The 26,416-nt window shown below is 35.7% G+C and overlaps 1 protein-coding gene across 1 annotated transcript in view; it reads right to left on the bottom strand.

The window, feature by feature from the left end:
• The window catches only part of LOC127365706 (general transcription factor IIF subunit 2-like), a 44,069-nt gene extending 31,570 nt beyond the window's left edge, over positions 1-12,499 (bottom strand). Inside the window, exons 1-4 of the mRNA XM_051404087.1 lie at positions 12,374-12,499; positions 12,105-12,178; positions 11,641-11,659; positions 10,842-10,986 (exon numbers count right to left, since the gene is read on the bottom strand). Coding sequence (XP_051260047.1) covers positions 10,842-10,986; positions 11,641-11,659; positions 12,105-12,178; positions 12,374-12,430 — 295 coding nt within the window. The 5' untranslated portion in view covers positions 12,431-12,499. The remainder of the gene's footprint in view (positions 1-10,841; positions 10,987-11,640; positions 11,660-12,104; positions 12,179-12,373) is intronic.
• Between the last annotated feature and the right edge of the window lie 13,917 nt (positions 12,500-26,416).

Here is a 26,416-nt window from a genome sequence, read left to right as displayed (position 1 = left end):
TGAAATGCAGCAGTGATGGCAGGAAAATAAAGCCCAGAACAATCTCTCCGACTCTCTCCGATACAAAAATAGATGTAATAGCCTACCAGTGTTGAAAGTACAAGTGAAGAGATTCAGATGAAATTATAAAGAAAAATAACAATAGTTTATAGCTGTCTTTGCATAGTGAGTAAATCTTGACAATGACAAAAATACTGTACGCTGGAGACTTGAATGAAAACATGTGCGAGCTACTGTATTTGCAGAGACGTGGCATTACCATTAACATAATGGGCTCTGGAGACACAGCGGAGAAGGTCACGATGGAGACAAACGCCTCAACACTTTCCCCTTTGCAACTTCATAGAAAACATGACTTAAAGAGTCACATTTTCTTACAGCGTGCTTTATTCTAACCTTTTCAGGCTTTAAACAAGATACTGACAGAGACTCACGTCGTGTCTGCCGGCCAAAGAGCATCACGTTTTAGCCCTCTATCATTACTCTGGGCGTCACGTGTCTCTTGTGTGGGAGCACAGCAGGGGTTGGACAAACCTTCATTGTCAAGAGGCAAAACACAAATGAGAACGCAGATGATGTTTCTCTGGCTTAACAATTGCTGGCTCACACTCCCATTTTCACCTTGGGCAACAACAAACATGCATCTCTGAGAAGAATAGCAGGCCTTGAGTCACAATGATTCAGCCCCGTGCTTCACTGCGACTACAGGGAAAAACAAATGTGAGATTTGCATTTTTCGGAGGAACCTGTGGGGTGCAAACAATATTTCTCAAACTCCAGTAGGACGCCTACATCCTCAGCCAGCATTGCTCTCTATCAGAGGCAGTAGCAGGCTCCGTTTTAAAGCAGATGACTTAGGGCATCCATTGGTACCAACCATGTCAGGCTAGCTTGTAGGGAAGGGGGCTAAACAACGCTCCAAAGGGCCCCCTGACCTCTGACCTTAAGATATCTGAATGAAAATGGGTTTAATGGGTACACACAAGTCTCCCCTTTACAGACATACCAACTTTATGATAATGGTATTTGCCTCCTATGCTATATTTTGCTATATTTATTGACTGCTTACAGTAAATTGGATACGACTGGAAAGCTGAGACTCTTGTCAGTGAGTCCACCTGTATTCCTGTGTGATGGTGTTAGTCCCCATAGTAGACCATTTGACTGTAGTGAGACCATTTTTTTGAAACTTGAATGACCTAATGTGACATCCATCAAGGATAATCACAGCCTCAAAGCAAAGCAGCACAAAACAAAAGTGCTCGCCGTCCCATCGCCAAAAAAAAATGCAATTCTTAAAGGAATGAAATGTCAGAAGTTGCATGAATATTTGATGGTGTTCCTCAAGGTCTTGTTATCTTAATGTGGTGTAATGGAGGCATTTGTTACCATTTCGATCAATCTCTCAAACAATGGTTACATTTTCCACCAAATCTGTGTAACAAATGGCATCAACCTAACATTGCTGCAACAACTTATGAGACATAATCGAGCATGGGAATGGCAATCATCATATACTTCCATCATAATGTTATAAGCCCCGATTACAGTCTAAACTTTTAATATTTGAACAGGCGCCTAACCAAAACACAGTGTTAGGTTTCCTACTTGTTCCTACACAGCAGTGAGTGAGGAAGGAGGTCAGCAAATGTAATTAAACTTAATTAAATGAATAACTGATTTAACTCGTCTGTGAACATGATTTTTTGCCTGAGTTACATCAGATAGATTTTCATTAGCAATGGTGGTTGTGTAACAATGAAGACAACAACTCCCATGATCCCCACACAACTTCACAACATCATCAAACTGGTTTTAATTGAGCAGGAGACCCCATAGCTGCAGAAATATTACATATTATACCTTTAATTTATTGACAATATGAAGAATAATCTGTCCAATGGTTAAACACATCAGGGCCTTTTTTAAAATAGACGTGTTGATAAAATAACAATGTATTCTTACACTCTCAATGTGTTGCCGTCAGTGTGAATGCGAGGAACTGTATAAATATGAGAAGAGGAGTTGTTGGCAAAAGAGCACAGAGCTAATTTCCATGATAAATACACACTGCAAAACAAATGTCAGGATGGCTAGAAATTAAATTCAAACAGTACCTATAATACTCATACTGCGACAACGGTATTTTTCCATGTAATATCTGGTGCCGCTGTGAGAAAGCAGAGAGCGGTGCAACAGCAGAGAGAGAGAGAGCTGACAGCTTCAACCAGCTCTGACTCTGAGTTTGCCCAAGAGGCTGGAGCTCTCTGACAGCAGGAACCTGAAGCCTCCCATTAGATTAACATAAGCAGAACACAGCCATAACTCTCCAAGCAAAACACCAACACTGCTCCTTGACGTCTGAAAACAGCCCAACCATACAGCAGCTACTAGTGCTCAACATCCAGTACAGTGAGAGGAACTGCTGAAAGCTGATGAATGCCCACAATTCATACAGTGGGCCTGCCGAGTCCTTGTGAATGAAGTCAAATATAGTCCTGGAAAAGCGTGCTTTGTTAGTGTCGTCTGACTACAAAGTCATGCTTTTCAAGAGGTATCGAGTCAAGAGATTTTCCTCTTTAAACGCTCAGCAATTCATGAGCCACGCTTTTGGAATGAGCCTACAAAGCTAAGCCAGCCACACTCCTTCAATAAAAACACCTACGACAGTCTGCCCAGGATCCAACAGCATGCACAGTTCCACTGGTTTTCTGCTTGATGTTACTACACAAAGGGGATTTCAAATGATTACACATCAGGACAACAGCAATTTATCACTTTCAAACAAACTCCGCAAACATTGCTGAATTTCTGCTTCTTTTTTATTTTGTCCGATTCCAGAAGTCTGAATCACAGCCCACGTCTGATGATGTGTTTGTAAGTGTTTGTCAGTGGACCTTGGTGACTTTAACAAGCTGTGTGGCAGACCTGCATCTTAAGTAAGAGCAGTAAAGTGTGAAGCTGCTGTGTTCTTGAAGTATTTCCCCATTTCAAAGTTGTCTTTTACCAGCCAGGTTTCCATCCAAACATAATACATACAATTTTAACTGAATTTCCAGAAGATTTGTAAGACAAAATGCTAATTATTGTGCGTTCCCATCCACTACCATTATGCAAGAGTTGGTTCATGAAGATAAACAGTTGGTGTCGGGTGCCATTAAACCATTGAATCAAGATGATGCAATTAAAAAGAGTGCCAGTCAAACCTAAAACAGTGGGAAACCATGAAGAAAACATGATGGGAATAAGGCATTTTTGATTGTTTCATGTATTATTTTGAGGGAGGTTAGAGTCTCCTCAGATCTGATGTTTTTATTTGTCGCTATTTTTCGTCTGTTTATTGACAAAATGTCTCATGCACTTCATTGTTTATTAATTTGTGAATTCAGTTCCCATTGCACTTTGTCGCATTTAGATTTTTTTGATTCACCGACTTTTCCACCTCAGCTGAGCATAGAAACGTTTGTTTTGCGATATTTGGACTTTTGTTTTGAATCTGATGTTTCCACTCTGTATTTATTAAGTGCAAATCAAAATAGTGCATGAATAAATCTTCCTGATATTCCCAAATGTTTCTCAACACACAACCACGGGAGTCTGCTGGATAATGTAACAAGTTATTACCATTCATTTAAATTATTTAAACCTAGAGAGAAATCATGTTTTTTTCCATCAGTTTTGGAATAACAGATGGCTCAATACACGGCTCTAAAGATGTAACATCATTTTAAGATCAGGGATTAGATAATCATTAATATGCACCTTGAGAATTGCATCTTATTTATTTAAGTCTTAGACAAGAGGAGTCAATGCATGATGTACTGACTGTGTAGTTATATTCAGGTGTGAAGAAAACACTAGGTAAATAATGTGTGGCATAAAAATCTGTATTTATGTAACTACAACATTCAAAGTAGTCGTAACCGCATCACTTGAGAACACTTGGGTTGGGTTTTTTATTTTGCTGTCAAATAAAATTCTAGTCTAGGAATCAAATAAAGAAAGAAAGAAAAGTCTAAATCACAGCTTTTACTTTTTCAGTAATCTAAAACATCAACAGGAACATCAAGTTTGATGTCAGGCCTTCAGAATAAAATATCCTTCTAGTCAGACTTTGATTTCAGCAATATGAAACACTGAAGAATAAAAATGTCAGGTTTAATCATAGTGTGCTTGACAGAATAGACTAAAAACAAGTAGTTGATGTATTTAAAATTAATGTTTGTATAAAAGCAAAAGTGACTTAGTTGGTTTTGCAACAGTTCCCAAAGTCACTCCTGGAATCTAAAGTTTACTGACAATATGAATACTGACACTTTATTTCACATGACTCGAGGACAAAGTTTTAGTGAAAAGCTTCACAGAGGCAGCTGAAGGGAAGTCATACTGCAACAGAGCAGTACATTACATCTGGCTTTCTGTTCTCCCCTGCACGCTTCTGTGGAAACTAAGCCTGTTGCTTAGCAACCTCTTAATCAATACCTGGTCCTTGACGGAACAAAGCAGAACAACAAGGGGGGAAATAATGGAGGAACATTTAGCTAGCAGCCTTACAGTACAAAAGCCACGTCAAACACCATCCGTGTACGTATCAATCACTGACGGTCACCATTAGCAACCTCTCGCTATTGTTGGCTCGTTGAATGCTTGCAGAGAGGTGGAGGAATGAATTCTGCCGTCTGAAATGTTTGGATTATAAGGATTAGACACTGCGTGTGCTGGCTGGATTACATATTTCCTAACAAGCGGACATAGACAGAGCTGGTGCAGCCCATTTTGGGGCGCTCAGCAGGAATAAATGCCTGTGCTTTGTTTGGTCACTAAACAATCCAGGGTCCCTTATTGTGAAATGTAAGTCACTGTCATACAGCTAGGAGGCTATTATTAATGTGTTAGCATGTCTGCATCGACATACACCTGTTATTACTACTTACTTGTACGTACATAGTAGTTTTATGTTTATATTTAGCTGTCCTTCTTGTCCTTGTTTTTAGCTGTATGTCAATCTTCCTGTAAATTGTTGTTGGAACTTGTATTTAATAAATATGCCAATAAAGCACATTCTGATTGCTCTTAAAGAACAACAGAGGCTGATGGGAAATGGGTCTTTAGTTTTAGAGGCATTCAGTCATGAGCTGAAGTATTGGACAAGAGGGCATTTTAACCTGTTGGTGCTATAAGATTAAAAGTCAGAAGGATTCAACCTCTGGGGACCATAAAAGTCCAGGTAATCTGATTATTTGGAGGGCCGACAGAACATCCTTAGAGTCAAGCTGCTGGCGTCACTGAAACTTAATATTACTCATAAATATGGTAGAAAAAATTAGAACAGAAACTAAGATAACTCCAGACTTTTAGTTTGCTGCAAATTATTTCAATAGCTCCACCGTGGTATGACAAAATCAGGGAATTATAACAATGATGCACTTTAAAAATCTTTTTTATCTTCATTATTCTGCACATATCCAAAGCAGAGAAGTAGAGGATTAGTAAATTTGCACATTATGTGGTGGTGGTATTGTAGTAGAAGTAATTATGTTAGTGGTGGTGAGTAGAAACAGACGTGTAATGGCAGCAGTACTGTTGTAGTACTTTAGTGGTATTGTACAAACACTACAGTAAGATTCAAAGTATGTGACAAATCTGTATATATAAGCCAAGTAGAGTTTATGTACTAAACTTCTGACTTACATCGGAGTCATATAGAGATACAACATATACAAGATAACATGCTTTGTATTATATTTGGTGATAAAGCGATTACATAAGATATATCTTCACTAGATTTTTCACATGTACATTTTATTTTTTCTAAAAGACCTGCTCTGTCCGAGGTGTCAAGAATCAGTAAAAATGTGTGTAGGTGTGAGGCAAAAAGTGTGAGAGTGCAAGTGCAGATCAAACCAGTGCGAGTGTGTACGTGCAGATACAGTGATGTTGGGAAGCTGTTGTCTATGTGTGTGTTTAAAAGACTGTGGGAAAGTGAGTGGGAGACCGGTGTCATACAATACACCTTCCTGTGGGCGAGTGGGGGTGGAGCTGAGCGTCGGTCAGGTAAATAGAGACTACACACCACCACATCTCAGAGGACATTATCCTACTTCTTGTTTCCAGTGCACTTTCACAGGCAAGTCAGCCATCTGGAGCGCTGACAGCTTTGAAAGACCAAGAGGGTTTTTTTTACGCCTCCCGAATGCCATGTTTCCACATCATCAAACAGGAATATTACACAGGTGATAATCTCTGACACTAATTCTACTTCAGTAATAATTTATGTTTTTTTTTTTTCCTTTTACACTTTATAAAGATAATTCCAGCCGGACATTTCAGTGCAGAGCGGTTTGAAGTGTTTCTGTTTGTGCTGGTTAACAAAAGAAAAACCTTGAAAAAGAGAAGCAGAAAAAGCCATTATCACATGTAGGAGGTATTAATGCACATGTAAGTGTGGGTTGAATCTAAAGAGCATGAGGGCGGTGATAGAATAAACCTTGTGGCTGTAGGATGAAACCATGATGAAGAGGAAAGCTTTGTTTCAATTTTCTTTACAGTTTCGAGGTACAATGACATGAGAGCTGATGATGAGGAGAAATTATCTTCACATTCACATTTCCTTTCATTTGGTGGACAGTGGTTGTACACCTGTGGGGTTATTACGTACACCCAGATAAAACTAATGCCGTCTAATACAACAGTCCTTCAATACATGATCAGTCCAGGTCAGAACATACGACAGTTTCACAACAGTTTCAACATTATAATCCTTGTAAAGGTGGGATTTATTGTTGTATTAGACAGCATTAGTTTTAGCTACATGTGCCTTATAAACTGGTAACTGAGGGTATATTAACAGAGCAACATGGAATAAAGTCAGTCAGTGATACCCTTTCAATACAGGAGACACATTGTAGGATGAATTTTAAATGCATGTTTGACCTCGCTCATATGAGATTCAATATCTGAATAGCCTGCAACTTACAAATCTCTCCTAATCATCCACATAAAACAGGTATTAAACAGTTACATTTCTCTCTTACATGCTCTTTATGATTATGTGAGTAGTATGTAAACATTGATAAATGTCATTTGAACATCAACAAAACTAAACAAAGTTCCCATCCCGTGATATGATTGAAATCTATATCAATGATTTAAAAAGAGAATTGTTTTTGTAGTATTAATACATAAAGATATGGCAGATCTTTGCAAAATAATCAAAATGAGTACACAAGTGGGAATTTCTGCATCACAATTTTAATTTTAAACTATTAAAATCATGATGAAGCAACATTTGTTAAGGTCTATAGTATGAAACAAAACATGTTTTCTTAAACTTGCAGTGCTTCATTATAATGTTGTTTTGTCACATTTTATCTTTATCAAGAAACTGTAGCTTCTCCGATTTGGATATTGCCATACTGCGATTAATTGTGTAGCCCCTAGAAGGCGGGTCTTATCTAATACCAGCCTGTCAGAGGCAGACGGCGAAAGAGAAGGAGAAACAAAAAACACCCACACAGGAAAGTTACAGTGCCACAGAATAGTCTCTATATAAACTACTTTCATCAGGACTGTGACAGACTACGAATGACTCTACAAGAGAGGAGTTAAACTCACCAGTACAGATGTCACAATAACAGAGATTTAGTAGTCGATACAAATACCAGTGAAATTACATGATACCGCTTTAAAAATGTCCCAATCAAGTTGGGTTTTTTTGCCCCAATACAATACTTTACAGGTCGATAGCTCTGCATTGCAATAAGAAAAACAGTGCCTGCAACCAAGCTGTTCCTTAATGATTTTATAGCCTAATGAACTCTCTCTGTAATGTTTTTCGAGTCCTGCAGAGTTTGTTGCTACAGTTGTTTCAGTGCAGCCTTTACCCGAGTTACCTGAATGAACTGTACTCTGCTCAGTGTTTATCTTCCTCGGCTGTACATCTTTTGTGCGGATTACATTAATAAATTACTCTTATATGGCTTTTGTTGCACTTGGAGTGGCGTTGAGAGTGTGCTTCTCTCTCTACCGTTTTCTGTCTCGCCTCTGACCAGGAGCTCAGACCCACCTGCTCCTGCTCCCACACACACACGATAATGGAATCGTTTATTTATTGGAATTTACCAAAACTACTCAAAGTTGCTAAATGCTAATAATGATTCATTGTGCGGCCATTGCTCAGATTATAGCACACAAGCAGAGATTCTTTGTGCTGCTTTCTGTGACATTGTCTTCCAGAGAGGAAATGTTCAGGATGTTTCATTGGGCATTTTTGCCCCTTAATGACAAACAATTGAAAAAGACATGAGGAGGTGGAATGACATGTAACAAACACCCACGGTTTGTTACACTTAAATGTGTACGGTGCAGAGGAACCATTCACTATTTATACTGTCCTGATTAAATTTCCAAACACAGGCTCGCTATAAAAAGGTTTGCACTGCAGATGCACCAGTGCTAAATATGTATGCCTTTATTCTAAAAGCTACATGAAATACTGGGAAAAAAGCCAGGATTGTTTTCATTTACTCTACAGCTCAGAGTTAGTTTATAGTATGACTGAATGTGTGAATATGTACTGACTTCTACCAAAATCATCCTGGTGTATTTCTTCTACAACCAAGCGTGCGTTATGATGTTTTCTCTTGCTGCGCACTCTGCTGCTAACAGAAATAATCTAATTCATGTGCTCCTAGGTACGCGTGTACCTTGTTTTGCTGTCTGCTTGGCTGCTTAATGAGAAAATTATTCTAATGTTTTCCTGTTTTTCTTGGCTCAAACCCATTTGCTGGTTTAATTCATGACAAGTACCCTTTGCTCTTCCTACAGACGCACACCTCGAGAGCTCGACGGTTATTTTCAGCGTACGTTTCTGTCCTCTGTTCTGCATAAGAAGTAGGATTAAGTTCACATAGAACATAACAAGGACTCAACCTAGACTCAGCTCTACTTGAACAACAAAATGTCTCCAATCAGCATTAACTACAGGAAATGACTATGAACACATGACTGCACTGGGTAAAAAGGAATCAGGATCTATAGCCATCCATTATGGCGTTACAGTTGGGCTCCAGCGCCCCCTTCCTGTCGACCACAGCAGCCAAATTGATACTTCGACAGAAACACTTAGGTAAAGAAAACAGCCCATTATCCTGAGCCTGATAATGTATGCCACGTATGCTGCTCATACATTTATGAAGCGCTCTGGGTTCTCTGCTGTCCCATTTACAGTTACAGTGAAGGGTTAATAACTACTGCAGCTCCTCCTCAGGCAGAGGCCTTTTTGCATTTTGCTTGTGTTGTTGTTTGAGAATATTTGATCACGCTATATAAATTAACCACAAATGTTCCTGTATTTGATGTTTTGCTGAGTTTTGGTAACTTTCCATCAAATCAAAATGTGTGCCACAAACTAATTTGTTTTTTTAATTATACCAACAACACCCAGTTCCACACACCCTCAGCAGTGCTTGAGAAATACTACGAGAAGCAGTAATTTCATTGTTACTGAGCACCGGCACCCTGGGAGGTACAGAATTGCTTTTGACATTTTACTGATTTGAAGAGCATGCAACCTGCTATTTATTTACTGTTTCACTAAATTAAAGTTTTCGCCGACTTCTTTTTTAAAATTTTATACTAAAAATGACTGATGTTGTTTATCTACTTCATTATCGTTTAATTTTATTGGTCTGACACATGAAGGTGATTAAACAGAACCGTCACATAGACACCCAACCATACAGTTACAGCTATTTTTAAGCTCTGGGTCTGATGCAAATCCCTGCAAATCCCTCTGGCTCATGTATATGTATGACACATCATGCCTGGCAGCAAATGTCCTCCATAAATCAGAACCCACTCTGAGTATTCTCATTAATTTTACAGTGCAATCAATGCACTCAATCTATCGACAACAACAACCATCTTTCAAAGCAAGACGACCTAAGAAACTAGAAGGACAGTCGAGTCTGTAATGTCATGTTCAACTATGTCCTGAGTAAATTCCCTGTGAGTGTTGTTAGCTGTCAGCTTGATCAAGGTCAGTCAATACGTTTTATCTGCAGGTGACAACTCAATCAGATGAACAAACATGAGACACAGATAATACTTTATATGTAGCATGGTACAAAGACAGTTCCCAAAATTATAAACTATGTATCTAAAATACTTTAATACTTTCTATATTTTGTCCCTTTTTTTCTGGGAAACAGCAACGTCCTCATTATGAATCAAAGGTTTAATGTGTGGGATTTAGTGGCATCTAGTGGTGTAGCTGCAGACTGCAACTCTGTCGCTTCACCCTCCCCTTTCAAGCGCGAAGGAAAATCTATGGTGGCGAACCGCCTGTTTGGTTTGTCCCTTCTGGGCTACTGTAGAAACATGGCGGTTAATCATTCTTAGGTAACAAAAACATACCGATTCCTATATTCAGGTGATGATACGGTAATGAAAACATAGTTTATATGCACATTATATTCCATTTCTGCCAATACATCCTCCCAAATGTTACACACTGGACCTTTAACGCACCGTTTTTATTACAAACGAGTATTTTTCTCTTATTAATCTTTAAAATCCAATTTCAGACATACAAGTAAAGCTGCTTCTTATTTATTTATCTGGCAGGTACCTGCAGCAAGAGTCTCAGATTGTATCAGTCTAAGATATGGACTTTCGTTTAGATCACAAACCACATTACCCTGTGGATGAATCACATACACCGTCAGATCTATTTCAGCTCGAACCCTCTAGTCACTATCAGACGTGTGTTACAGGTTAAATCATCCAGCACAACAGAAACAGAGAAGACGAGGGCTGGAGGAACGGAGTTAGAGACTGACCTGTGTCACTCTGGCTGAAGACAGCCATGGTCTGTCCACCCACTGTGTGCATCGTGAAGGGATGATCCCTTGGGACCTGCAGCGAGGCATCCTTCTCCCCCACAGCACCCAGGGTAGTCAGCTCCTCATTCAGAGTGAAACGTACCTGAGAAAACATAGCTGAGTCAAGGCCCTGCTGGCGAGTCGTCTTCACAACTTCGCAAATAGGGTCAAACATGTTGTGATGAAATTTTATCGATCCCTGCGAGGAAGCTGAGTCAACGCAGCAGCAAAGAGTGATGGGATACAACCGGCGGCGGAGGAAGCATTCAGACGCTTTACTTAAGTAAAAATAATAAAATAATACACTTTGGTACAAGTAGAAGACCTGCAGGACAAATGTTATTTAAAGAATTTTAAGTAAAATTACTCAATGGAGAATAATGTACATGTAAAAAGTAAAATTTTTTCCCTCTAATGTAGAGGAGGAGTAGCAGAAAGTGGCATGAAAAGAAAGGTACATGTACCTCAAACTTGTACTTGCGTATAGCAAATATAAAAAACATCAGTAAAAAGAAATATATGGCAATATGTATGTATATGTGCACAGAAAAACAATTAAAATCATTATGATGTGAAATGTGTTTGGGGGGGGGGTCTGTACCAAACAAACTACAGTACATTATAATGTTGTCAGTCACACATTTGGATATTCCACTTGGCCATAACACGATTTTGGATAATATTTGAATTAAATGTGAAGCCCTAATTAAAGTGAATGTATCAGTCACTGACGCTGTGTTATATGAAGCTGTCTCACCTCTGTTTTGCCTTGCTTCCTGTCAGGTGGACGACAAGACAGACAAAAAGTGATCATCACAAAGACAGAATTTAATTATATATACACACCGTAAAAACTTCAACTCAAAGCAGGGTCCTAACTAGACATTTGGACAAATAAAGGCAGGTCTCGATTAGAGATCAACCAGATCGGCCACTTTAGATAACCTACACAAATCTAAAAGTTTATATGTTATATGTTATTCCATAGCCTTGTTTTTTAAAAATAAAACCACTACTATTCATACTGGTTTAAATTTTAAATCACTGTTTAAGTAAGAGTTTTGTGCAAAATAAATTAAAGGCCAGTCCCCAATAAAGGCAGGTTGAGTTCAGTGATTGAAGCAAACATATTTATACACATATACACACACATATATACACAAATATTTATACACACACATATACACACATGTATTGTTAATGAAAATGTCGACAACTTACTTCCCAATGCTAATCTTTCCAACCTCTCCCTTGTCTGTGGCCTTGTCCCATTGCTGAGATAAATATTTGGGAACCTGTTGAGAGTTATTACAGATATTTACACACAAAATATTAACTGTTAACATGTCTTAATTTAACGTTTCTCCACAAAATGACCTGGAGGACACCTGCAAGAGGCCATGTTCGACCACCAGGTGTTAGCTAATAATCGACAACTGTGTAACCTCGTCGATTAATTTGATAATTTAATGATCTTCAAGTGGACAAACCTTTACAAGCCACACGCCCTGACTCTGTTTGACACCGGTTAGATTAATGTCCGACATAACTCAGCTATTATTATTATTATTATTAAACAATATTGTGAGAAAACCCGTCAACCTCTCGATTCTGTCCGTTGGGTCCAATGAACTGGAATATCTCCAAAATAAAACTTCCTGTCACGTCTTTCAAAATAAAACTCCGAGCAACTACACAATTAGTAGAAATTCTCGCACAGGAAAACTACAGAGTATGTTAAACAGCTTTTATAATAGTTATTTTATTTTCTCTTTTTTGAGCTGCTGCACTGACCAAATTTTATTAAATTGAAATTAGGTAGCTCTACTGGTTAAGTCACCCTTTGATGTGTAGGTACTTCCTAAGTATTACATTTTATAGGACCATCAATATGTTTCTTTCAATTTGTAATCTAGCAGCCAATGTGGATTCATTTACAGTAAACAACAGCTTGATACATTTCCAGTAAATATTTGATCTTCATGCATCATTTACCTGCAGAACAATTTGAAAATAAATAAATACATAATGACAAAGACAAATGTGTGCTTGTGGTTTCGGGAACTGCGGGCTAACAATTAAAATCACATGAAATCCCATTAGCCTGACAGTCACATAACTGTGTGGAAGTTTGTGGTAAACAACTATATCAAAAGGGTCTTAAAGGGTGGGTCCGGCTTTTTTACCTGATCCTTTACCAAAGACAAAGACCTTTATTATTTCAACTGATATGTGCATTTATATTTTATTTGTTTGCCGTACAGCAAAACTTGTTCCATATATTATTCCAGCAGAGAAATACTGTACAAACCATGCAAAGAGAGGAGGAGGAACAGGAGGTTAAAAGGGCCCAGTGGCTCATTTCTATTATTAAAACCATGATGGTCAAATTGATTGTTCTACTCAACTTCTGCTGGCCTCTAACGAAATATCCTCCTCATAATTTGGATTAAAAAGGACTGAGGTCATATTGCTGTATAGTATAGCTCAACCCAACTTCTAACCCTCCGAAGTCCGGCCCTCTAAATCACCACCCACATCTTGGATTTATTCAGCAAAGCCAAAGTGAAATTGTACTTCAGTCTAGTTATCAGGCCACTAATGTCCAGGGGTCAAGCATAGCAATGAAAGCATTACACGGTCCGTACTGTAGGTGGCTTTGTAGATGGACTGTAGCCCACAAGGTCCTTTTGTGCTTTCAGTTTTCCTGCATCTTTTATGATATTAATTTGAAAGATTAAATATCACACTGAAGTCACAGATAAAAATGTCCTATTAAAATGTTTGTACACAAACAAAAATGAGTTCACGAGTATATCACAGCCATATAAAACATATTTTAAGAGGGCAGAATAAAATATAAGAACAGGCATAATTAAACAGAGTGCTTAAACACTTGTCAAAATGATTAACAAGGCAATGGATTTGGACTGAGGCAACAAATCACTTTGCATTTATGATTTAGTGAACAGACTGACTGGCAATAATAAAGTGTTGATGGGAAAAAACATTTACTTTTCTTTATTAGAATGATCCCATTTCTTTTATCATTATTTTATATGAATGTGTATCTATTTGAATGAAAAGCCATTGAAACTGTTGTCTCCCTACGAAAACGGAGACTGACAGCATCCCCATGTGGATCGACAGATGACCTGCACTCTTTTACAATCATACTGTCAACAGTTCAGTTGTAGTTGCAGCAGGACTCAATCTGGATTTTAAATGCCTCATAACGTCCAGCTCCTCATCAGATTTCTGTCCATCACTGAGCAAATTCATGTCTTTCTTGAGATATGTTCCTCAGTGAAATCTGATGTTTCCAAAATATTGAATGGTTCTGGTTTTACACATGAGACCTGACAGCTCGAAATAGAAATAGAAATAGAAATGTTTGGTAATGACTGATTTTAAACACACAGAAATATAAAAGAAAGCCATTTAGCCTCAAACCTTTTTCATGTTCCTGCTTCATTGTTTACTCAAGACGCTATGAAGCAAAATGGCATATGGACTCTCAGATAAGGAGCCTTTTTAAATACTTGTACTTTATATATATAATTGTTCCTCTAACAATGCCGCTTTCATTTTAAAAACGAGGTTTCCCAAATAATATTTAAAGACCCTTCTGTGAGTCATATGAAGCAGTCAGCCAGTTCAACAGTGCACTAATTATTTCACTAAATAAATTATGTATGTACAGCTTGAGACCAGAGTAAATCAAGATTAGCTTTCAAAGTCATTAACATGAATCATTGACTTGGATGTAATTAGCGCACAAGAAAACTGCAGAGAAGAAAATACAAAAAGGAAGAAAATTAAATATTTATGACATTACTGAATATACAGAAAACACACATAGTACTTAATATTACATTAAAGTTAATATCTACAGCTCTCTGACAACAACTGCTAAACTTGTTTGTAAGATGGTAAAACATTTTAAAGTTTTGCTCATCTCTTGAAAAAATACACACACACTTTAAAGAGCTCATGTTCCTAAAGACTGATGTGAAGTTTGAATGTGTTGATTTATTATTGAGGAGGTGAAATATAATATAGCTGACAGGTTGACAGTAGTTTGTAGTTCTTCTCCAATGATCTTCTGGCTTCGTCTAAACCAAGATCATCTCTGGAGAAACCTGGACAAACTCCTGTTTGAAGAGTTGTTTGTGAAGGAAAGAGAAGAGAGACTTAAAGACAGCTTCTTAATATAGTGGAGTAACTGAGTACTTTAATCTTGCCCTTTACCTCTGCAGTTGATTTGCATGTATTGCCACCTTGTGGACAACTACTGGAACTGGACATGGTACAACTGTATGTATGAATGACTCCATGAACGAACGAATGAATGAATAAAATAGCATTAATAAAAATTCTATACACTCAATAGCCTCAACTGTTTTTCGCTATAATATTCTTCTTAAATGAGGTGAACTATATATTGTATGTATGTTATAGTCTTGCACACACGCAGGGAACTTTGCCATCGTTAAGGCTCATGGTTGTTTTGAAGAGGTATGAGCAGTAGTGTAGTGGGTATACTCTTAATTTATGCCCTAAAATATTTGCCCACCTTGTGTTATAAACAGTTACATGTAAGACTACTGTACTTAACTTCTGCAGCTTGACTTCAGGGAGCGAGGATCATTATAAAATTAAAATTAGCCCCAGAAGAGGTGCAGATTGTGCAATCAATACTGGCCCACAGAGGGGCGAGACAACTAGATCATTAGTGAAATATTCCTTCAATATTCAAGATAATTGGACAACTATATCATGCCTTCACCAAATGTAAGGGGGGGAAATCAGCTTACAGAAGAGGGACTCAGAAGTGGGTATACTCAGTACAGACTGATAAATCAATAGGTTTACCCTCTGTCTCCGTGTATACCTTGTACTACATCAGTGGGTATGAGGCCAATTATTCTAATGAGATGGATGTCATTTTAAATCATCCTACAAGAGGTGTCACCAAGCTTTTTTCTCTTCTTGCCTTAATTTTAAAAAATAAGCTGACAAACACTGCATGCTCTACATATTTCAATGATTGCCACGTCAACGGATCAATTAGTGCATTTTATCCAAGATTTTGGACCAATACTACCATTTATTGTCCCCAGAGGATGAATCCTAATTCTCTTTGAGACACAACCATTCAACCATCATGGTAAAATGCTAATTGTCACTCAATTTACTGAACATGCTCCAGAGAAATTGATCTCTTTTCATCTGGATCACTCAGACACTGCATGCCTTTCTTGTAGCGCCATTCTGAGGCCAAAGTGTCATTTTACAGTAACATGCTAAGATATGATCTGATAGGAAGGTCTGATAGGAACACATTCACGCTCCCAAGGGGATAAACCCTTTTAATCTTTAATGCTCTCATTTCCTGCAGCACCACTTTATTTAATCCCACTATCAGTAAGATGATAAAAAAAACAGAAAAAGTCGTAGTCCTGGAGTAGTTATACAACTCTTACTAACAGCTCCAAGTGAAAATATTGTACCTTGTTCTTGAGGTGGTTTTTCAGTCAGTATCTTTACTGAACTTTTGATACACAAACAGAAATCAATCAGTAGCAAAGGGGAAGGCTGTGGCGTACATTCAAGAAACATAGGGGAGAAATCAAATCCCTGTATACAGTACAGCACACTTATATTAAACACATATGGCAGTCTGTCCATAGCAAATCAGTTATGTATACGCACATTAGGTTGTTTCCTAACTGTGATCCACCCTTCATCACTTGACTCCCACAATATTACTGATATTATTATTATTATTATTTTTAGTAGTATTGTCCATCGCCCCACATCATTATGGCTGTTGTCGTCATCATCATCATCATCATCAGTCATTTCAATTTTTATAGTTGTTGTGCACCTTTGTCTCTCTCTCTCTCTCTCTATATCTGTCTGTCTGTCTCTCTCTCTCCCTTGCTCTATCCCTCTCCCTCTCTCTCTGTCTCTCTCTCTCACCCCAACTGGTCGAGGCAGACGGCCACCCAACTAGAGCCGAGGGGTCTGTTTGAGGTTTCTGCCTCTAAAAAGGACGTTTTTTCTTGTCGCCGTCTCTGTAAATAATGCTATAAGGAGTTCGGTCTAGACCTGCTCTATTTGAAAAGTGTCCTGAGATAACTTTTGTTATGCATTGGCACAATACAAATAAAACTGAATTGAATTGAACCTCCATTAATTTCCCTGCACAGAAAGTGAGGATGTGATGCATATTTTAATAACAATAGGCAGCAAACAGTTGTGGCACTTGGCACTGGTCTTTGGATGTGGATCAATATAACTTCCTGTGCCCCCAAATGGATCTCTCCGCACTGTGACCCAGAACAAAAAAACAAAAAAAACCTGGCCATATCTGTGCAACACAAAGAGAGAAACCAGCCACCACCTGAAGCTTAACACAGAGAACGGCTCTCATCTATACCAGGACATCAACACACTAAAAGACTCTAAAGTGTCCCAGCTGCTGGCAGCAGTTTATCGGCATCATTGGAATGTGTTGAAAATGTGTGTGTGTGTGTGTGTGTGTGTGTGTGTGTGTGTGTGTGTGTGTGTGTGTGTGTGTGTGTGTGTGTGTGTGTGTGTGTGTGTGTGTGTCTTCCTCTTATTACCCAAGTCTGAACCTCCAGAAATCTCTCTATCAGTCCTCTGCTGGTTGACAGATTCAGAAACCTCTTTTCATCAGGGATAAAATGAACTTGGCACAGACTGCCGGAGGGTTTTGGCTTTCCTCTCAAGGTCATCCTCGCTTTGAGGTAGGCATTTTTTATTTATTTTTTTTGCCCATGGCCTGGGTATATTTCAGGGGGCCGGCCTAGGGAGAAACATCAGCCACAGAATTAAATGCCAGCACACTGACAAACCCTAACCTTCATATTGATAACATCATATTATTTTGATAGCCCCGATCAAGCGGCTCCTCTCACTGAAATGATAATTTCTCCAAAAACCTGGCATGATTTGGCATTAATGTAATATAAAACATGATTCCCATTGTTGTAATTTCTTCAGTGCAGTGAGTGCTCACAGGGCACTGAAGGGATGTTGCCATGGCAGCTCCTAGTTGGCAGACAATAGAGAAAAGGTAATTTTTCCTTTCAATAAACAGATTTATTGTGGAAAAGGCTTCAAAGCTGCTGTGAGTAACTTTTATAAAAACAACTTTCATTTTTATTTACTGAAAACATCCTGTCAGTCATACATGGGACAAATAATCTGTGGAAAAACCTTCTTTGTACTCTTTAACTGCCCCTTTTAATTATTTGTCTGTTTAACCTACAGGTTTAACCACAGTTCACTTGTATCAATTATTTAATTATTTTATTTATTTATTATTTGCCTTATGTCTTTCTTATTTATTTAATTAATTTATGTATTTGTTGTAAACCAACATTGATGTCATGTCAGCACTGTCATTGTTTGTTGTTAACTTATTTTTTAAAACTTTATCAAACAATAATTTGAAAAAAAGGAAAAATCAGGTTCCTCTGGCTCTTTACCTGAACGGAAACAACCAATCAGAGATAAGACAGTTGAGCTGAGACCCAACAATCAACTATCTTGGCTCTGATTGGTTGTTTTTGTTCCAACATGGTGGATTCTTGTAAATGCCATCATGAACTAGGACGAGGAACCTTTCACAGTTTATAATGTATTACTGTCAGAATATAATGACAGTTTCAGCAAATATGACAAAAAGTTACTATTTATTATCTATTGTCTTGGTCTCATTGGTAGTTGCAGTCAGACATGTCTCAGACTAGAGTCCACAATAAATGTTGTTGTTTTTTAAGTTTTAAAAACAAAACCACTGATGAACCCATTGACTCTTAAACCCACCCTGAATATAAACATAACATTACATTAATGTACTTCCATTGTTTGTTTTTAATCATTGCAGATATAATTATATGTCCACTGCTAACTTACAGATTCCTACAGTTAAATCTTTGCACATTCCTGTACAGCTCTTTACTCATTTATTTAAGTATCTGTCCATTTTGTACATATTCTCTCTCTCTTTATATTTGTATATAGCTTATTGTCTCTATTTTTATCTTTTTCTTCATTTACATATAATATTAACATAAGCTTGATTGTGATTCTTATGCCCCAATGCACTAAGTACTATGTACAATGCACCAGGGCAAATTCCTTGAATGGGAATTTAATTGGCAATAAACCTGATTCTGATTCTGAAGAAAATGTTTTTTCTGAAAACAGATCTTGGTTTAATTCAAAATCTATCCAGACATTGATATTATCCACAAACACATAATTTTTTTCTGTCTACATCTCAATGTTGTCTCTCTCATTCAGACTTACTCTTAATTCGGACCCACACCTTTTTGGACTTGGACTCGGTCTTGACTAGAGCTGGTCTTTGACTTGTGTTGGACTGGGCAAAGGTGGTCTGGTCTACAGCACTTGAATGTGAGCCTGTGCCATCTTAGATCCTCTCCTTCATTATTGAATACAGTATTTCCACTGGCTGCTATCAAGTTTCCCTTTCACTCATCAGTCAGGCATGCAGATCTAAAGTTACTGCTTTGATTAATTCATTGTGCTGACTGTATGCTTGCCTGTCAACGCAATAATGAATTAATAAACAACCATTTTTATAATGACATGGCTTTTTTTTTCTCTCTGTCAGATCTCTGTCGTACTTTATTATGTTGAAGAGTTGCTTCACATTTAAACTTCACACCGATGAAACTGCCAAGTAAAGTCTCACCGGGTATCTTCGTTCCATAGTAGCACATATAAAGGGAACACTGCTGTATTATTTCACACATATTTAATACAGGAGGTGACTACTATAAAATAGTTTTTTAGTATTTAAATGTAAAACTCAGCTCAAGTCAAAAATATAGTCTTTTCTTCTTGTTACAGTCGGATGTTTGAGCTTCACTGAGTTCAGAGTTTTACACTAAAAGGATGTTTTCAGATTCATAGAAGAGTAGAGCAGAGTACAGGCCTTTTTAAGGATTTTAATGTGGAAATTATACTTTCTTTGCAGAATAAAACATATATTGACTGTTTTACTACAGGTTTTGACATTAAGTCTGCATGATTAATAAAGCAAGGAACCTTTGAAAGAGGGTTTATTTAAATATTACTAACTTACAGCATCACAACAGGTGATCCAAACTTAATCCTACATCTCCAACAGCCCTGTCCATTACTAACTTGATGCTGTACTTTACATGGATAGTAACACGGTCAAAAACAATCACTGACTCAATATTAAAATGTCATAACAACATATTTTTACCACATACAGGTATGTAACTTTAGAGGCTCTTACAACATCACATACACATTATTGTTCGAAGCATTTGTGCCTAAACACATATCTGGAGGGGCATCTTTAACTGATGAGGTAGTCAGGGTGGAGTCTGGTTGTTGGACATTAGTAAAGAACATGTCCTTAAGCCTTTACCCTCATTCCACTAGAAGACCAAAACAAACTCTGAAAGGTTATGTATAAGACTATACATTTCTGATTGTGTGGGTTTTCCATGTGACATTTACCTGGAACGTGTACGAGGTGTTCTGACTCGTACGTCACTAAACCCCGTTGAGTTTACTGTGAATATTTCTTTAGACTTTACAAAAGCTACAATTCACTTCTGGATTAGAGATGTTTTTTTTGTCCCTGTGTGACCTGTTATGAAGGGCAGCACTCTACAGAGAAATAAGCCTGAGCCCCGATGTGTGAATCATCAAATATGAACTTGGAAAGTGGATGAATTATGCTTTCAGTGTCAGGGATGCTGGAAGTCAATCAGAGCTGAAGGTGCAGAGAGAAAGTCTGTCTGTATAATGATGCATGCATGAGGATCATTTATAGCCTATTAATTAACATCTTTCCTGCCATAAATACCAGTGTAAACATGTAAATCTCTGTAAAAAAAGGGGGAAATCATATAAGTTTGAACATTTTTATGAATTAATGGTTTTAATTATGTCATATTTTGGCCTACTTAAGCAATGAAAAGCAGGTTTTCTAACTGTGACGCCCGATCTGTTCAGCACCACTCCATCTTTTCCTGGCTTTTATATATAGCTTGTGACATTTCTTTCTGTTTATTACTGTGAAGTACAGGTTGGGTTTAGACTGCAGCATGTGTGGGAAGAAAAACTCATGAATGAATTTGGTCGTCCCTGGGTATCTAAACATCTCGTAACACACACTGTGATTTTCTGCTGGGAGGGCTGCCCAGTAAAAATAAAGCTATTCTGGCCTCCATTCAGAGCAGGGAGGCTCAGTGGACACAAGCCCCAGACAGAGACACAGACACCCTGCCCCGCATCACTGGGCATGGCCCTGTACTCTCCCCGGCCAAAAGCCTCTGTTGTTTCAAGAATTTTAGGTTGTTTTCATCACCGTCATCACCGCTCCGCCCCCCCTGACGGATCTGTCTTTATATGCTCGAAACTCGACAACTGCTTCAGAAGGCAGTGGCGAGGTCTATGTGCAGTATACGAGGGTCATTTCAAGCTTGAACAAAGACACTCTTGTAGACAACTGAGAAAGATATTGTTTAAATTCACACTACGTACAGTAGAAATGTGCATGCTGGAGAGTTTAAAGAAGAAGACACAACAACACTACAATGTTAAATGTAAACACCTTATACATAAATGAGTGTTTGAAATCTTACTTAAGTAAATCTACAGAAGTTTCAGCGAAGCAGGATAGTTTAATCTATAAATATCTATCATATTATTACCTTGTTGTATCTTTTTACATGTAAAATCTTACAATGCTTTCTTCTTTCTTCTTACAGTACGCAGCAGGAAATACTCAAGTAAAGTATAAATATCTCACAGCTGTACTCAGTTGCAGTATTTTAGTAACTGTATATTGTTACAGTACCCACTGCTTTGCACTGCAGATCCCAGAAATCGCTTGTTCATCCTACAGTCAGACTTTGTTTACATGAAACCATTTATTCCACTATTAATCTAAACTGCACATAATACCTGTATGTGTGTTTATATGTCTGTATGATTGAACTTGATTCTGATTCTGATCACCTACAACATTATTCTTTAGTATAAACTGCCTTGTTCAGAAATAAATATCTCTTTTGGAAACAGTAAAAACATTTAAACACACTCATGTTAATGCCTCAGATGTGAGTTTTTTGTTTTGGTGAGTGACAGCCTGTCATGTTTTTAAGTGGAGCACTTAAACAGAAAACCTTGAATTTATTATTTCATTTGGAAGCTATTGTGGAAAAGAGAAAGGGGATGTTGACTGACGTTATTAAATCAATTCGACAGCTGCTTTTATCCAAAGTGACATTGGTGTCAAAGTGTGTTTCATGTGGTTGGTTTGGTTCATTTGGAGTTCAGTGTCTTGCTCAAGGACTTGCAGACAGGAAGAGCCGAGAATTGAACTGCTCATCCAACAATTAATACCTAATCCACCTACTTCCTGAGCAAAAACCCACCGCTAACCACCCCGTTGATCTTGAATTTAATTACAAACAAGGTATTTTAAGGCACATCCAACAGCTGCCTATCTTTCACCAAGAGCATTAAAACAGTTATTTCTTCCCACTGAAGAGAACAGAGAGTTTACTAAATGAAAGCAGAGTCCCATCAGAGTATATATTGGTCATTATTGTAGGGGTGGCTGCACAATAGTGCTGTGTGTTTTTTTTGTTGTGGAGTGCCAGTGTGATTTAAAGCTGCTGACAGCACCAGACGCTTACACTGCACTCGGCTCCTGCTGTCTCTCGTCCTCTATCATTTGTATCGATGGATACAAGCCCGTCTGCTCGCCTGACAGTCGATCTCTGCTGCTCTTCTCTTCTCTTTCTTGCTCCTCCACTTCCCTCGCTAACCACTTGCTCTGTCCTTCCTGTCTATTAGTTACCTCAACTCCTCCTCCTCTCTCTATTTCTAGCCTTTCCCTCCCTGCTCCTCTTCTGTTCGAGGCTTTGAAAGAAGACGACTTGCTCTGCATGAAAAGTGTCCTGAGATAACTTCTGTTATGATTTTGGTGCCATACAAACTAAATTTAATTGAATAAGATTTACGTTTTCTGATCCAAATGACTGAAACTAGCACACTGAACTTAAAAATCTCATATTTTCTTTAACTACCAAAAGACAGATTTTTTTTTTTATTTGGCTATTTTGAGACATTCTGCAGGTTGATTAACCTTATAATAAGACCAGTAGCCTTGAATTAATTACATTTTTAAGGGGATGTCTTTTCTCTGAGGAGTCTGCCTCTGCTATTGAGAGACAATCCAAGAAGTTAGCTTAATTTAGTGATTAAATTTAGTTTTCAAACATATTTTTAACCTTTTACCTGTTCAGTCCACCAGAAACCACGATGCCCCCTGTACAACTAAGTGTATAAAGCACTTTTATGTATATACATAAGTCTAAATAAAGATTATGGTGGTGAGAGAAGAGTAAATATGAACTGAAAAGAGAACTAGAACAGGATCTTTATATGCAGAATTGAACAGAAAAGACCGGAAAATGGATATAGTTGACCACTTTAACGCCAGAGTTCATTGACCCAACAACATTACAGACCAACAAATGTGTATGTTTTCTCTCAGCCTCTCTCTCTCTCTCTCTATCTCACACACACACACACACACACACACACACACACACACACACACACACACACACACACACACACACACATTAGAGAGAGGGAGAGGCCCCAAACAGTACCTGTGTGTAGAATAATCCTTCAGTGTAGTTAACACCTGTGTCTGCAGAGAGATCCAGCAGCTCTCTGTCTACCTTTGTTTCAGAAGCACTGTTGTGATGTTGATGTTTTGCTCGATCCACTGCAAATGCTCAGAAGGGTTGCATTGCATTAAAGGTGTATTTACAGGTTATATTTTTGTTTGTTTAATCTTTTCTTTGGGTAAATTACTGTACTGTTTCCCATCTGCAGGCATAAGCATATCCTTTGATTAGCTGTGAGTATACGCAGCGTACTAAGATCCTTAAGTAAGAAATAGTAGAACAGAACAATGTAAAAATCTAATTAATTAAAAAGTATGGCAGTATTATAAACAAAATATACTTAATGATAAATATACATTTTGCAGAATGAGTTATATTCCTTATATCTATCTAAGATAAGATAAGATGTTCCTTTAGTGATCCCCGTAATAGAAATTCAAAGCAGAAAGGAATAAAAAATATATAATAAAATAAGAATCGAATAGAAAAAATCCCAAGTAAATTTTGAATATGATAAAATTTATACACTATATAAAATAAAGTTGAATATCTATCTAAGATGTTCCTATAAATACAATAAAATAATAATATATAAAAAAAATCAAATATAAATTCCGAATATTATAAAAAATATATACACTAAAATAAAATAATAATAATAACATTTCTATAAATACAATAAAATATAAATATATATAATGTATTTAATATAGAATATAATCAAATAAAAATATGAGAAAAATCTAATATAAATTTAGAATAATAAAATATATACACTATATAAAATAAAGTTTAATATCTATCTATATAAGATAAAATAAGATAAGATGTTCTTATAAATACAATAAAATATAAAAATATATAATATATATAATATAAAATTTAAGAAAATAATAATATAATGAAAAAAATCCAATATAACTCTAGAATATAATAAAATAAATACACTATATGAAATAAAGTTGAATATCTATCCATCTATATAAGATGAAATAAGATGTTCCTATTTATTTTACAATATAATAAAATAAAGATATAATGACAAAAATCTAATATAAATGTATCATATAATATATACACTATATAAAATAAAGTTGAATATCTATCTATATAAGATAAAATAAAATAATAATAATAATGTTCCTATAAATACAATAAAATATTAAAATATATAATATAATATAAAATAGAATAGAATAAAAAGGACAACAAACTAATAGAAATCTAGAATTTAATAAAATATATACCCTATCTAAAATAAAGTTGAATATATATCTTCTATATAAGTTAAATAATAATAATAATGTTCCTATAAATACAATAAAATATAAAAATAATGAAGTATATAAGATATAATAAAATAAAAATATAATCAGAAAAATCTAATATAAATTCAGAATATAATAAAATATACATCCTATATAAAATAAAGTTGAATATCTATCTATCTATTTAAGATAAGATGTTCCTATAAATACAATAAAATATAATAAAATACAAATATAATGACAAAAAATCGAATATAAATGTGGAATATAATAAAATACATACATTATATAAAATAAAGTTGAATATATATCTATCTAGCTCTTTATCTATCAAAGATAAAAAGAAATAATAATATTAATGTTCCTATAAATACAATAAAATATAAAAATATATATAATATATATAATATAAAATATAATAAAATACAATGAAAAAAGTCTAATATATATTTAAAATATAACAAAATATACACCCTATATAAAATAAAGTTGAATATCTAAGATGTTCCTATAGATACAATAAAATATAAAAATATATATAATATAATAAAATTAAAATATAATGAGAAAAATATAATATAACTCTAGAATATCAAAAGAATATAAGCACTATATAAAATAAAGTTGAATATCTATATTTTCATCTAAGATAAAATAAGGCAATAATAATGTTCCTATAAATACAATAAAATATAAAAATATATAATATATATAATATAAAATAAAATAAAATAAAAATATAATGATAAAAAGCTAATATAACTCTAGAATATAATAAAATATATACATAAATATAAATAAAGTTGAATATCTAAGATTTTCCTATAAATACAATAAAATATACAAATATATAATATATATAATATAAAATATAATACAATTAAAATATAATGAGAAAAGCTAATATAACTCTAGAATATAATAAAATATATACATAAATATAAATAAAGTTGAATATCTAAGATGTTCCTATAAATACAATAAAATATAAAAAAATATAAAATATAATAAAATGAAAATATAATGATAAAAATATAATACAACTCTAGAACACAAAAGAATATACGCACTATATAAAATAAAGTTGAATATCTAAGATGTTCCTATAAATACAATAAAATATAAAAATATATATAATATATAATATAATAAAATTAAAATATAATGATAAAAAGCTAATATAACTCTAGAATATAATAAAATATATACCTAAATATAAATAAAGTTGAATATCTAAGATGTTCCTATAAATACAAAAGAATATAAAAATATATAATATATGTAATATAAAATATAATAAAATAAGAATATAATGATAAAAAGCTAATATAACTCTAGAATATAATAAAATATAAGATGTTCCTATAAATACAAAAAATACAAAAAATATAAAAATATATAATATAAAATATAATAAAATAAGAATATAATGATAAAAAGCTAATATAATTCTAGAATATAATAAAATATATACCTAAATATAAATAAAGTTGAATATCTAAGATGTTCCTAT

The sequence above is a fragment of the Dicentrarchus labrax genome, unplaced genomic scaffold (genome assembly GCF_905237075.1).
Source record: "Dicentrarchus labrax unplaced genomic scaffold, dlabrax2021, whole genome shotgun sequence".
Lineage (NCBI taxonomy): Eukaryota > Metazoa > Chordata > Actinopteri > Moronidae > Dicentrarchus > Dicentrarchus labrax.
Note: the sequence above shows the minus strand (reverse complement) of the source record. Positions and strands in the feature narration are given on the sequence as shown.